Source organism: Brachyhypopomus gauderio, chromosome 11, assembly GCF_052324685.1.
Source record: "Brachyhypopomus gauderio isolate BG-103 chromosome 11, BGAUD_0.2, whole genome shotgun sequence".
Taxonomy (NCBI): domain Eukaryota; kingdom Metazoa; phylum Chordata; class Actinopteri; order Gymnotiformes; family Hypopomidae; genus Brachyhypopomus; species Brachyhypopomus gauderio.
This window is the reverse complement of record NC_135221.1, coordinates 9,405,982-9,421,586: the sequence shown is the minus strand read 5'-3', so window position 1 is coordinate 9,421,586 and position 15,605 is coordinate 9,405,982. Positions and strand designations below refer to the sequence as shown.

The 15,605-nt window shown below is 42.1% G+C and overlaps 1 protein-coding gene across 4 annotated transcripts in view; it reads right to left on the bottom strand.

The window, feature by feature from the left end:
* Positions 1-143: 143 nt before the first annotated feature.
* loxl3a (lysyl oxidase-like 3a) overlaps positions 144-15,605 on the bottom strand; it is a 16,307-nt gene continuing 845 nt past the window's right edge. The window contains exons 3-15 of one of the 4 annotated variants that reach the window (XM_077021782.1): positions 15,407-15,570; positions 12,194-12,411; positions 7,966-8,152; positions 7,271-7,451; positions 6,819-6,973; positions 5,894-6,064; positions 4,959-5,114; positions 4,523-4,682; positions 3,936-4,179; positions 2,799-2,914; positions 2,455-2,591; positions 1,921-2,032; positions 144-744 (exon numbers count right to left, since the gene is read on the bottom strand). In XM_077021782.1, coding sequence (XP_076877897.1) covers positions 671-744; positions 1,921-2,032; positions 2,455-2,591; positions 2,799-2,914; positions 3,936-4,179; positions 4,523-4,682; positions 4,959-5,114; positions 5,894-6,064; positions 6,819-6,973; positions 7,271-7,451; positions 7,966-8,152; positions 12,194-12,411; positions 15,407-15,570 — 2,075 coding nt within the window. In that variant the 3' untranslated portion in view covers positions 144-670. The other 3 variants (XM_077021778.1, XM_077021779.1, XM_077021781.1) reach the window with 3 other exon arrangements.

The following is a 15,605-nucleotide window of genomic DNA, read 5'->3' as shown; positions in this document are numbered from 1 at the left end:
ATCATTCACCCAAATCTAAAGATTCCAGTCGCAGAAGTGCAACGATTTTGGTGCATTTGAATCACATTATCAAATCGTTTACCATTTTATGATCTCCCTACAGGTGAGTCATGTTCAAGGGCAAAAGAACACAACATTCAATATAAAATGTTTGAAGCACATTTATCAATGTTAATAATGCATCCATTATAACAAAGTACATAACATTTGCAATGATAATGAATGTTTAACCTGATTCATCCAGTGCAGGAAAATGGCGTTCCATCAGGTTTAAAGAAGCTCTGCTGGAACAGGTTCCTGAATGAGGAAGTGTCCATTTGTGTAGTTCCTCTAAGCTACTTCCATTTATTCAAATAGACAATGGGCTATTCTAAAGTTCCTTTCCCAATATCCTTTACCAGGTCTGGCAGGCCCAGACAGATTTAAGCCATGATCCTGGATGCTTTGTTACCTCTTGTTAGGTGGTTAGTTTTCTATATTGATTTAACTGATCCAAGAGAAAACTACATGAGTGTATTTCAAGGAGATCGAAAATGGACCTTTTTGATAATGGCTTCATGAGTACAATAAGTATATAACAAGATACAACAAGAATAAATACTAAATGTATAGTGTAAGCTTTACATTTCCTAAAATGGCCTAATGTAGTTCCAATGCCTAGTTGTTGGTGTTATGAGATTTTATTATTCAGCTGACCAGGATAAAGTTCAAACTGCTTCTCAGCCTCCTCACTGTACGAATCGCCTGAGAACAATACAATAAGAATGAATTTACACTCTTTAACAAGAAAAACGGACTAGTTGACACATTAAAATGAGTCACCCAGGGCTTTCAGACATGTATTCTTCAGTGAATATATATCTAGTTGTAACACAGTTATATAAATACTCTGGTGTATAATCATTCTTAAAGATCAGGCACTATATATTTAAAGATTTCTTTGAAATTAGGTTAATCTTTCATTGCTGTTCGCACATTTACAAAGTCCTAGAACATTCCTATAAATACTATTCTAGTTTATTTAGCTAGACTTTCTCTCCATTTAAATTAGGTTGTCCTTATTTTGTGTAAAACTTATCAGCTGTTTGACTGTTGAAAGTAAAGCTTATATATATCTCACAAAACACTCAGTCTGTGCAAACTAGCTAGGTAGCGATTGACAGCTATCCAGCAAGAAAAGCCTTCAATTGTATTCTGTACACATGGATCAATAAATTTAGTAATTGCCTTGAAGCATTCTGAGCAGAACACCTTATTTCTAGTTCTAAATTTCATTTCATTGTTGACTTAAATTATTTCAATATGACCAAGATTGTTTCCTAATTTATTTATCAAAATGAATGAAATTTTAAATGTATCAAAACTGCTGCTCTGACAACAGTGATCCAAAGGTAATCAGACCAAGGTTAGCATCCACAGAGCTAGACACTTGTGTCTGAGCATATAGTTAAATTTTCATTCTGATAAAAACATAAAAGCCTTCCATTCTGTTAGCATCCGTATTCAGTACGTATCTGGTGTCTGAATTTCAGAATGTTTTGCATCAGTATACTTATCAGTAGTTTTGCGTACAGTCCTTCCTCTCTGACTGTCCTTCCGTGTACCATCATATTCTGCTCTACATCAGTCGTGCATCAATTGTGCTTAATAGGATATTAGGACCCTTCCCAGATTGTTTTCAGATATGATTAATGGGCCAATTTGGTTGTTTTAAAACTGTTATTAGGGTCCCCTTCTAATATAAAAAGATTGTGTTTAATATAATACTAGTGTTTAGAAAATGTAAAATACTTTTTAATGTGTTCCCTAGGTCTTCAAAGCACAACATTCTTTCACTGAGCATGTGATGTGCTTGTGTGGGTTTGTGAATACAGTGTTTGTCTAGGAATTAGGGCTACAATCACTGCAAGCATGTCTTACCTAGATGACATTTATGGAGCCAGACCTGATTGCCATCATATTTGCAGTTGCAGCGCATAGCATTATTGGTGAAGTCACTTTCTGGTACCTCAAAGTTGGGGTTTAGTACAACCTGTGGATGAATAAAAAAATTAGGAAGATAAATACGTACTGCATATAGTGGAAATCTAGGGCCAGAATGTAGAAAGAGCCAAAAGGTGCCTGTGTTTTCTAGGCTAATCTTAAACTTGAAAAGTGTTAATCTTCCTTCTGAACACTTAAAAGGTTAATTACAGCAGAAATTCAACTACTGCCATTATCTTGATCCTAAGATTCTTAACTGACCATAGTTGCAGTACCATGTATCTGCCACAAGAGGGCAGTCCGTCAACACCATCTTTCATGCATCTTTCAGTGGGGTCCTTTGGGACCAAGTTTGTCATTATAATGTCAGCACTACCAAAAGTAGTACATACAACAGACAAACATTCAGCATTACTGCATTGAAACTGCATCTTGAAACTTGTTATTTGTATAATTTGTTTAGATTATTACCTGCAGAATGTAGTTCCCAGGTTGAACATCAGTAATATCAATCCACTGGCAGTCAATATCATGTCTATATGTGTCCCAGCAGCCAACTGTGATCCCTTGCTCACCAAAGTTAGCACACTCATACCGCTTTGAAACACCTGAAAGAATGAAGCAGCCATCAGATAATTTGCAAAAAAAGAGAAAGAGAGAGAGAGAGAGAGTTGTATTTTCTGTGTGTGGTGTGTGCTGGACAGTGTTTGCCATTATATATCTTCACTACTCCCTGGTGAAACAGAAAAATGAAAAATGGTCCTAGATGTGTAACATTAAGCTTCAGTGTAGCCAGGATCTCATCTGGATTCTACCTTCATGGCAGTCTGTGTCCTCTAGACAGAAGCTGGCTTTGTGCCCATCCGCCACTTTAGTGCCATTGAGAGCCAGCAAGTCGTAGTGGGTGAAGACATCCATGCTGTGGTAGTGCCTGGGCAAGGTGATGAGACGTTTCATTAGTACTGCACTACTAGAGCAGAGCAGCTTATTGTCTTCAGAGCCATCTTAGGATATGAAGCAACAGCAAACCATTTTCGTGCCTGGTGAAGTGACTAAATGTATCTAGAATTTATATCTAAAAAATGTCATCCTGATCAAAATCAATGTTTTATTTTCTCTCTGCGTCTGGCTCAAGTTTGACGCTGTGCACTGTATGCCCCATAGCTTCTAGCACACCACGTTTTCCCATTAAAACTGCACAAAGCATAAACACTGGGTGACCTATTGTGTTCTGGGAGACCTGAACAGAATTATATGTCACCACAAACTGGTCCAGGAAGGCCCACTTATTTTTGCAGCATATGATGCTGGATTGATGGGACTTTTTGGTTAGTACAGCAAGCTTGGGTATGAGAAAGGAAATATAGCATTACATTAATGTGATCATTAGTAATGGTTTACTCAGTTTTCCATATGTATTTCTCATGTGTAGAATCCCAATGTGGATTTTTAGTGCTGCAAAAAAACTGCAGTCATGCATCCGTATTTTTTCCTTCTTTCAAGCATGCAAACAACTCTAAGATAAGACACCTACTTGAGCATATGGGGTCCTAAGCTGTTAACCGTGTCTAACGCAAACCAGGTCCACCCTTGTCAACTCTGTAAATTATGGACATTGTTCCCTCTGCAACTATACATACATTTATCTACATATAGGATCAGCAAAAAAGTTCATCAGTCCAGTAAACATAAAAGATTCCTTTCAGGAATCAGTTTTAAATTACTAGGAACAAGCAATTTTTATTCCAGTCATATTCTGCACTGGTTTGATCATATACGCAACTGCCTTTACTGCCTTTAACCAAACACCCCTCCAGCAATCACCGTTCTCTCTATTCCAGTCACACTGTTGCTAATCAGCACGCACCGGTACACACTGATCCACAGGTTGTCTGCCAGCCCCACCTGCTAGCCCTACCAGCCCGAACCAGTGAGAAGACCCCTGCGGTTACCTGTGGCATTCGTGCCACACCCAGGAGTGGCGGCCGAGGCGGGGCCGGAAGTCAGCCCGACCGATGTTGTGTATCTCCGAGGAGAAGCGTAGGAGGCGTCGGTGGCCGTAGGGCCAGCTGGCACGGGCGGCCGATTTGGAGAGGCAGTTCTCCTCCGCCGCACAGTAGAGCAAATGTAAGGGGCGGTCCTCGATGTAGACGCTCTGCTCCACCAGAGGGGCGTTCAGGACCAGGTCTGATGACGCTGAGGAACGTGGGAGATGAGAAGGTGGGTTGGACCGGTTGACAACGTCAGCAGAATCCCTGCTTGGAATTTAAATAGCCCAGTAATCGTAATCCTCCTCCTCACAAAGCACTTCTCACTCTTGTGATTGATTACTCACTCACAGCCAGAGCAGATAACTCCAGCAGATTAATTGCTCTTGCATCTCACTCACAGTCTGAGCAGATGACTCCGGCAGATTGATTACTCGTGCATCTCACTCACAGTCTGAGCAGATGACTCCGGCAGATTGATTACTCGTGCATCTCACTCACAGTCTGAGCAGATGACTCCGGCAGATTGATTACTCGTGCATCTCACTCACAGTCTGAGCAGATGACTCCAGCAGCGAACTGAGCGTCCGTCCTAGTGCAGCTGGTGACATGATGATGCTGACAGTCGGTAAGAGTCATCTCATCTCCACGACATTTCACCCCACTCATCACCATCTCTGTCACATTGCTGCTGTCCCAGTACCAGGTTTCCTTAGCAACACAGATGAGAGAGGCCACATTACTTAAGGATTAAAGTTATATGAAATGTACAGTAATTCCAGCAGGATTGTAAGATTAAACAACTTGGACAGTGTTTCTGTGGCATATTGTTGGGAGTATAGTTGCATGATATAACACTGATTCTCCACACGTTCTGTTTATTGAGCTATTCTTATTTACCATGACATATTGCTAATATTTGGTAGTGTACAGTATATTTACAGTGCTAACAGTAAACTAAACCTAAAGCTACGTCTTCTTACTTACGGTGATGGCATGAAGGGCGTAGCTGAGGCCCAGCTGTCTGCAGGCCACCATGGCTTCTCTAGTGCTCCAACCATCACTGCACAAAAAGCCCCATCTCCACCCAACCTGAACCTCCACCCTGCCCTCCTGATGCGTCCTGCCCCCGACCATACGCACCTGCAGACAGTCCCCCACTGCAATGGCTAAGCATGCAATCTGTCCACTGAGCCATCGGTGGTTAATCTGCAATATTATTCGTTTTGTTTATTAGTATACTAATTTAGATTAGTATACTAATTTAGGTTAGTATACTATACAATAAGACAAATGTAGAATTTGGCTTCTGGATCATAACTAGCACGCCTAGTTATGATATGAATGGTTTAGTATGGTCCATATGAATCATAATGGTACATTATGATGAGATATGTCAGCAATGAAAAGCCTAATGAAGCATTTTTTTTTTTTTACCTTTTGGATTCCTCTGCTTAACTGTCAAGTGTGCTGGTGACCTTTAATGAACTGTTACTTCACAGGTTCTATGCAAATGACAATCCATCAGAAACCTATTTAAGAAGAACACGTCTACGTTTTGGTCTCTAGTTTAGGTCTACAATTGCTACTCTTCATTACTATTCTAAAACTCACCCCTACTCTCTTCTTTTTGCAGTTATTGATCTGTTGTTAGGTCAGTGCTTGGTCAGTCAGTAAATGGCGAGACACTGGCACACTGTCTTTCTGAAACCCAAAGGCACAGAAACCCTCTTCTAAAAGATGCCTCCCTACAGAGTTTAGTTCTCACCATCTGATTCAACTTACAAAAGTCTTCCAGAACATCTCGATATTAGAGCCAGGTGTGTGTTATATCAGTTGGAACCAACTGTGTTGGAGGGTAAATCTCTAGGTAGTGTCTTACTCTGAGGGGGAGTGTCTTACTCTGAGGGGGAGTGTCTTACTCTGAGGGCACTGCTAGCGTGGCCCAAGCCCAGCTGCCTGCAGGCCACCATGGCCTCGCGGGACGTCCAGCCATCCCCACAGATCAGCCCCCACTGCTCTAAACTACTGGCGTTAGGAGCCAGGAGCTCCACCCGGCCCTCCAACAGCGTACGGCCCCCAGTCAGACGGATCTATGGTTGGGGTTAGAGGCAAGCAGTGAGAGAGTGGAAGAGAGTGCAACAGTCAATTAGCCATCAAGGCTGCTTGAACCACAAGATCAGATGCAGTTTCAGCCATGAACAATTTATATACGTTAATACACAGTATATTGTACTCAAGCTATCTCTTCTTTGGAAAAAAAAACATCCTTGGATCAAATATCTGGGATTGACAGCTCTCTTTAGACCCTGTTGAAAGATGCTTATATTCAACTCCATTCAAATAAAGTTCTGTGCTCTTGATTAATTCAGATACATCAGTGTGTTAGATTTAGGCAAATCACAGAAAAGAAGGATTTTTACTCTATTTCTAGACCTGTCTGGAACCATATGCACGTCTAGCTATTTAACACTGGACATGCTTTGAGGCGTTTGCAGACGGCATAAATGAGCCGTTATGGTGTTTTCAGCAATTGTCTGTTAGCAGAAAGCAAATTATAAAGCATGCTTCTAAAGTTAATACATTTTCAGAAGTAATACTAATTATAAAACAAATAATAAAGAACTCAATGCTATACAACAAAGGTGAACAATTCCAAAGGTGTTTTTTTGTATATTTTAATTATACTAAAGAATACAAATTTTCAATGTGCATTTAAAATTAGAATTTAAACTGTATTTGACATATTCATTTCTATACTTCAGCTTTACAAAACTCCTTTACTTGCCCTTGACTCTGTTAACCTAGGAGCTGATCCTATGATTCTAGGAGCGGAGACAGTCTGACCGTTTTGTCAAAGCCCATGTAAGGAATGTTGCATTTGACAGAAGCATCCTCCATATGTTTGCAGTCGTCTGCGGTGATGTTCTTGTGAGGGCATCTCCACAGGTTCTTCTCATCGCCACGACACCGCACCTCATTCATGTGGATAGGCCCAATACCTGTGGATGAGGCAAAAAAGAACATGTACTGTGTTTCCACTGGGAAAATATCTGTAGTGGTCTGTTTGTCTGTGAGATGCCTAAAAGTTACTCAAACATTCATATATTAATAAGACTACACAAGTCATAACACAACATGGCATAATCGCCATTATGCCATGTTGTGTTATGACTTGTGAAAGAATAATGACACAGAACACTCAGTCTTTCATTTAAGATAACACTGCTGTTTGGGCCCTGTGCAATATTAGGGCCCCATGACCACAAGCTTGTCCTTGCTGGATGGCTGTACCCCACCTTGGCCCATACGGGCCCCCGTCAGCGCCTCCTTAGCTGTGCCAAAGCCCAACTGCCTGCACACCACGCTGGCCGACTGCAGGTTCCAGTGGTCGTCGCACACTGTACCCCACTGAGAGTCCTTAAGCACCTCCACCCGTCCTTCACCCGCCCTGGCACCACCCTTCAGACGCACCTTAGACTGGGCCAGAGGCAGAGAACTACATTATAACAGACTTCAACAATTCAGACACTGTCCGTAAAAATTGTTCACTCAAATAAGCTTTGAGTCTGATCTGATTTCACAGATTTTACCAGTGGGATTATTGTTATAATGCCTCCTTGACCCAAATCTGATCAGAACCCTAATGCAGGGTTGCCAACTCTCACGCATTGAGCGTGAGACACACGCATTTGACCGTTTTCACACGCTCTCACGCCACACTTCCGATATCTCACGCCGAAAAAAAATATCCAGTTTATTTACCTCTGATATGATTCAATACGTTACTAGTTCGCTAGCTCTGGCGCCATCCACCGGCGATATAACACTGAATCTGTGTCCATTTTACGTTCGCCACCCCCCCCCCCGCTCAGCAACTTTCGTTCGCCACCCCCCACCCCACCCCCCCCCCCGCTCAACAAAATACACTCGCCACCGGCAGGTTATAAAATCTCACTCCAAGCGAACGACCCTGCTAATGGTTTGGGCCTACCGTAGGTGGCTTTCTCTTGTGCTTGTGACCTTGAGTGAACTGGGGCCCAGCCACACAGCGGACTGCAACAGGTCCTCCACCAGGGCAGGGGGCAGTAGTGTTCTTATTAAACTCCATGGTGCAGGCAGAGAGGTGAGCCTCATGCCCAGTGCAGGCCACGGAGTGAATCCTGTACAAGCCTTGGTGACTACAGAGAGAAGAGACATGGAACAATGAGCAAACACACACAAAACATTCCAAAAACAAACTTTTTTGTTTGTCACACAATTTTTAAGCTCAAGCTCGATGTCATACACAAGACCCCATACAAACAGTGTAAGCATATAATTTTTCAAAAATAGACAAGCAAAAACATAGCTATGTCAATACAGGAATATAATTTTATATTACTCATCATTTATTAATTGTGTGACATAGTTTCTTTAATCAGAGGCAGCGACTGGTATGATGGGGTAATCTGGCATCACCCATTCAACTCATTTTACACATTTCTAGCATTCAAGAGAGACAAGAGAGTTTATCGTCATCTGCATTTGGAAACAGGTTTCTATGCACAGTGAAATTCTTTCTTAGGTCCTTGCCAAGAATGCCAGAGGTGAACACAGTACACAAAGAATAATAGACTAAATAAATATGAAAGTTTTAATCCAAAATGCTCTTAAAGTGTCCAATGAAATTTACAATATGTATAAAAATATACAGGTATAATTTACAGGCGGGGATATGATTGAGATGTGCGATATTGCAAAAGTGCAATAAAGTGACGTGGTACAGTGAGGTCAGTGGCATGTAGTTATAAATAAGATCCGTATTGATGCTGTAGGTTCAAGAGTCTGATGGCAGTGGGGAAGAAAGAGGTCTTTAATCTCGAGGTTTTGCATTTCACACATGAGGGCAGAGGTGTGAACACTCCGTGCTGAGGGTGGGCGGGGCCTGTGGTGGTAGTGGAGTTCTGGTGATCTTCTTAGCAGTCTTCACCACTCTGCAGGCGTTTACGGTCCATCACAGTCACGCTGCTGTACCACATGGTGATGTAGCTGGTTAGGAGGCTTTCAATGACACAGCCGTGGACGTTCGTTAGGACTTTGGGAGACATACTAAATGTCTCCTCAGGAGATACAGCCGCTGTTGAGCCTTTTTGAGCACATGCTTTGTGTTCAATGTCCACCTTCTACCAGCAAGGTGTCGAGAAAAGTCCCACATAAGAAAGTATGAAGATGAATTCTGATTTTGCTTTTCTAGTAAGAGTCCATTTAAATGTGAGCTAATAAAAATCTTGAACACTGATAGTTTTTAGTTTCCAAATTTTTTTATTTTATTCAGTTACCTTTACTGTATCCATGTACACCAGGCAGTATTTGTCCTTAACAGGCTCTTACATGTACCTACGCATATTTCACATGTCTGGGCTCCTAGCTGGTTGCTGTGATGATGACATGGTAATGGGACCATGCTATGACATCACTGCTATAACATCACTATGACATAGGGCAGTGTGTTGAGGTAAAACTGCATCATAAGGTTTTTCACATCCACCTGCTTACCTGTGCGCATGTGTGTATTATGCAGTATTATGCACGAGTGTGTGGGTGTGTATGTGTGTGTGTGTGTGTGTGTGTGTGTGTGTGTGTGGGTGGGGGAGGGGAGGCCTGCAACTGTTTATCTGTGTGTATTTGTGTCTGTCTGCCGGTGGAATCTGTGTCTGTCAACTCAAATTCATTCTATATATCACCAAAACATGCAATTACTAAGTTCATATTTTATTTTCCTTTTAGTTTTTAATTAATTTCCCTAATCAGTTCCCTAATGTAATCTTTTAAGAAGGGAATATCTTTTAAATCAGTTATTATGCCACTGAGATCACCTGATGTTAAAAAGAAACCTGGTGTCCATAAACACAGTGCTTTTCTCAACTCATCTCAACACAAAATCCAGATGAATGTAAAACAACACACCTCCCAGTAAAGATGCTAAGGAATGGCTATCCAGGTGCATGTTTGTGCAACTAGTCTGTAGATTCTAATAAAACAACCTGTAAAGTGATTTTGGCACAATGCACTCTTAATAGTCCAGGACATAAGTCACTTTTTCCACGTAGCTGACTGTAAGAGGTCAACCATTATGGGCTCTATCAGTCTCTCTCTCTGTCTCTCAGTCTCTCTGTCTTGAGTTTTGTCAGTTTGTCTGTATAGATTCCCCCCGCTGCGACCCCCCCACCTCTGTCTGGCTGTCTCAAATGCACTCACTGACTCACTGACTCACTCTCACTCTCTCTCTCTCTCTCTCTCTCTGTCACACACACACACACACACACACACATTTATTGCTGATGAACATGGTCTGTCATAGCAGTCTCTGCTTACATTTCACCATCTGGTGTGAATCTGCAAGTGTGTCTGCTCTCCGACCTGGATGGCTATTTCAACACAGAGAGAGAGAGAGAGAGAGAGAGAGAGAGAGAGAGAGAGAGAGAGAGAGAGAGAGCCACACAGACAGAGAAAGAGAGGCAGACAGACAGAGAACGGGGGGCAGACACACAAAGAGAAGCAGACAGACAGAGAAAGAGAGGTATTGAGAGAATGAGGCACATAGAGAAGACACATTGAGTTTATAACTCAATGAAAACACATCAGTGTGACCATGCAAGTTGTCTGTCCTAGGCAATGACTGCTATTTAGAGCTAAATGGCAAATCCTCCATATTACCATTATTATTTTGGTTTGTTTTCTAATACTACTGCACAAATAGGAGTATTTCTTGCCATAGAACCAGACTACAAAGATCAAGATTATGTTAGAGTATTTTATCATACCCCAATAAGATACCACTAGATTAATGGCATGGAATATTGCCGCCTTTTTATTTATTTACATAGTCATTGGCATTTTAGGTGGTGTTAAGGCACCACACAAAATATTGTATAGAACTTCATGTATCCTCTCTGGCCATATGGGTGTGTGAAGCTACACTTAAACACTGAGCAGCAGTCTGCCCAATAGTTGTGTGCCCAAGGCGTGCACATGATCGACCAAAGCTATGTGTAATGAAAAATGCATGACAACTGTAGAAAGCAAATGTCAACATAAAAGCCAAATTCCAGACATTTTACGCATTTTAGAATTCTCAGCAGGACACCTGTCTGGAAAAAAGAGGAGCTGTGGTCAACCTGTCACGGTAGGCCTGTCACTCCGCCCACTTCACAAGACTCCGCCTCCTGTACACTCCCTCGGTCTCAATCACCAGCATACTAATCAAGCACACCTGTTCCTCATCACACACACTCATTCTTAAGCCCACAGGCCCGTGCTGTGCATTCCTTGTGTCTTCCGGAGCTGCTGGAAACATTCATTTATTCATTCATTCATTCATTCATTCATTCCGCCGCTCTACCGTCTACTTGGAAGTGACTCTTGTGAGACGAGTTTGAGAGCACGTTATGCTCTTTGTTTTCTTTTATTCTCTATTGACTGAGCTGTGCTGTGTCTATCATGGAAATGGACAATAAAGGGAAGACGGCACCGTCCTCTGTGTCTGCTGCTTCTGTCCCCCACGTTTCACCTACTGTATAGTGCAGATACAGAGACATAGACCAACGTCCTGCAGGCCCCACTGTGTTATAGTCCATGCAACAGACCTTGTGCAAACCAGCGGTTCAACCCAAATGGACAGTTTAAGTATCCACATGATATTGAATTCAACGTAAAACAACAGATCCATCTGATCCTGATGGACGGCTATAATTATACTCTGCGTGCTCTAATTCAGTACAAAGACAACATGATGTGGCCATCTCAGTACTGTTCCAGACAATAAGGAAGTGAGCTACTACTACATAGAAACAATACAGCGGTAGTGACACCTCTTGTCCTGGTTATGGAGAATAAGAATCTTACAGTAAATAGTGTTGTCATTTGCATACATTTTCTTTAGTAAGTCACAAGCACTAAATACACATGTAAACTGTTCCAGACAAATCAGCCATTGTCATTTGAGATCCTAGTAAAACGGTCCGTTGTCATGGCGTCTAAACGCTGTCACACCACGGCTCATTACAATTTGACCTCCACATCCAGACAAACGAACCACGGACTCAACTCCAGCTGTAGAACTCTAAATCATCTACACACCACAGGTCAAGCTCAAGGATCAAAAGCCCCGGCGCTCAACGGCGCCATCAATAAACCAGCACTGCTCTTCCTGGACCTGCGTCTGAAACCTGATCTCCTACCTGTCTCCCTTCCTTCCCATGTTCTTCTCCGAGGGAAACCCCATCATGCCACAGACCACGCGGGAGTTTTGGGCGGTCCAGCCGACGCTGCAGATGTGAGCCCAGCCTTCCTTCTTCTTCACCTCCAGCACACCCTCAGTGACGGGGAGCCGGCCGGCGGCGGCCGTAGACAGAGGACGAAGTCGGATCTCCTCCAATCTGTTCTCGTCCACCTGCATCTGTGACACACGGCACTGTTAGCTCAGTTGTACAACAGAGGTACAATCTTCCCGCTCAAAAAACACCAGTCCTGCTGGAGAAGCTGCACTGATTTTAGCTCAGTGGTTTGAGCAACTGACTGCTGCCTCTGTGAAGGTTTGACTCAGTTACAGTATCCAAATTTAAGGCTGGCCACAACCACTTTTGCAGATTGTAAAACCTGTGTCTCAGATTGAAAATAGTATGTAAAATTAAGAAATGTGGCAACTGTTTTCAAACCACAGGATAATACCAAGTTTTTCAGTATCAGTATTTTGAGCTAGCCAAGCACTGTAGTAAAAAGAAAGAAGTTAAACTGAGATGTATTGCTTCCGGTAATGTCTGCTGGACAATTACATGACAATAAAGCTAAATGTTGCCTGTAGTGGTGTAACGGTACATGTAATCCTAATGAACCATCACGGTATGGTGATCATTGTTCGCTGCACATAGTCACGGTACATGCATCATATAGGGACATACTAAGACCAGTGAACGTAATGCGTAACTGAATTCACAGGTAATTTGCACCCAGAAACCCCTAAATTGAGTTCCAGTATCTCAAAAAATAGTAAAAAGTTGTTTTTAGTAAAAAAAAGTTTTTGCTCTCTAATAAGCTGAAAAATGAAAAACTGAAAATATGAGTCAATATTAAATTTAACAAAAAATTGAAAAAAACAAACAAAGGAATTGCCTCACAAATGGTATGATCCACTTTTTCTCTCCTACACCTGGTGCTCTCCGTGAAGCAGCACAAACTTTAACAGCAGTCCTCTGCTGCACTGGACCACCAATCACTCATTATGTTATTGGTAGGTAGGAGTGTGGCTAGCTGCTGTTTTTATCTAGAAAACTAAAGCTCTGATCCTAGGAAGTCACGACTGCGTTGCATGACAGGACGCTGTACACCATAAAGATATCTCTGTGTATATCTTTTTATGTTTTGCGGATGTTGTACATCATTAGGGGATCTTTTGCATACTGGAAATTTTTATTTTGGTTATATACTGCATACTGGATACTGACTTGGCCCAATCAGGACATGAGTAGTATGTAGTAGGCTGTAGTAGTATGTAGTAGGCTGTAATAGTATGTAGTAATATGTAGTAGTTTGTAGTAGGCTGTAGTAGTATGTAGTAGTATGTAGTAGGTTGTAGTAGTATGTAGTAGTATGCAATAGGCTGTAGTAGTATGTAGTAGGCTGTTTCAAACGGAACTCCAGCCTCTTAAATTTGGACTGTAGGGTCCATACCGTAATGTAAACTGAACCATGAAGTTTATGTACCATCACACCTACAACATACAACATTCAGTTGTCACACGTGTGATCTACGAATTTATGCAGATGTAAAAATGTAATTATGTATCTGAAATGTATTATATCTATTATGAGGAAACATACATGAGATGGTAAACAGTATGAGAACGTGTCTATAAACCCCTCTTAGTTTTACACAGTTACTCTGGAACTCCTGCTTCTACACAGCAGCCCTAGCACTGGAACGTTAATGAACACACGCATGGATCTACTTTCCTGAAGATCAGATTGACAAAACAAGACCAGCTGTGGCCATGTGTGAGGGGTCCAGATGAGGGCAGTGTGTGCACGTGCACGTGCGCACACATGCACGTGCACGGCCGAGCTCTCAGGCTATTGGACGGAAGCCACGGAGCGCTTGTCTTTGCAGAGGCAGAGTGAAGCAGCGCGTATGTGTGGGGTTTTTTTTACTGGGATTCATCTGCATTTGTGGTTGATTTTTTTTTCTGTCAATTGGTATGAAATCTCAGAGAGACAAACATTCTCTGATTATGCTGAATCTGAAATCTTCTATTTGCAGCCTTCAGTGTTTAGAGTTCAAAGCGGTGGCGTGTGTGCTGTGAAGAGCTGAGAGCAGGCAGCTGCTTCTGATGGTCTGATCTAGGTCTCTGTGTTCTTTCACTCTTCCGGTTCAGGACAGAACACTGGAGAACAGCTCACGTCCTCAGACATATCTGTCGCCCTGCCCACACTTCAGTCTCTCTCTCTCTCTCTCTCTCTCTCTCTCTCTCTCTCTCTCTCTCTCACTCACTCTCTCACTCACTCTCTCACTCACTCTCTCACTCTCTCACTCACTCTCTCACTCACTCACTCTCTCACTCACTCTCTCACTCACTCTCTCACTCACTCTCTCACTCACTCTCTCACTCACTCACTCTCTCACTACACAGATAGACAGGCAGGTCATAAGAGGCCACATTACAGCAACGGCTGCTGGCAATGGCACAGAAGCTGCTCACCCACGTGCTAAACCCTACATCACTCTGCAGACGAGAGGGTAAGGAGGAGTGGAGAGGGGGAAACCGGAGAGCTGGAGAAAGTGGGTGGAAAGAGGAGAAGAGAGAGAGAGAAAGCAGTTAAAGAAAGAGGACAAAAAATGAAAGAAGAGGAAAAATTACAGAATTATTTCCCTTTTCAATGAGCAAGAGGAAAATAATTTAAAAGATTATTAAATAAGAAGGTAGGGCTGTTTAATAAGTCTATTTTTAATTAGTTTCTCACAATTTTATGAAAGTCTTATCTGGTATAAGCTGTAATCATTGCAAAGATTCAAACACTCACATTGCTTTGACAGAATTCTCCCAATTTTCTTTTCTCTAAGAAGCTACTTAGTAATTACTTGGTTTGAGCATTTCAAAGAAAATAAATGACTTATGAAGATACATAAAAACACAAAGAACACAATATACCTGTCTTTACCATTTCAAGAAAACATGGCCAACATGTGTATACTAATTAAACCAAACAATAACAGAACTGTATATATGAATGTACTATCCATCCCCAATGTCTATGATTCTCAAAAAGCAGGAATATTCAAGATCATTCAGAAACACCACAACCTGACTGATACTTTAGTGGCAATTAGTGGGAATTGAAACTTTGCACTGCCAAACTGCATCATGTCTTTGTCTTTGTCCCTCTGCCCTGTGACTTACCTCAATAACATTGGAGTCCAGAAACCCTGGCAGCCTCTCATCTTTGCAGACCACGCCAGCGTCCTCCTCATGAGTGCAGTCGCTGTTGCCCCAGCCGCGAGATGGACACTCATCAATGGTGTTCTCTGAGCCCGTGCACACCAAGTTGTCTAGCCAGATCTTACCTACAGACACACTCATAGAGCAATGCTACATTTAG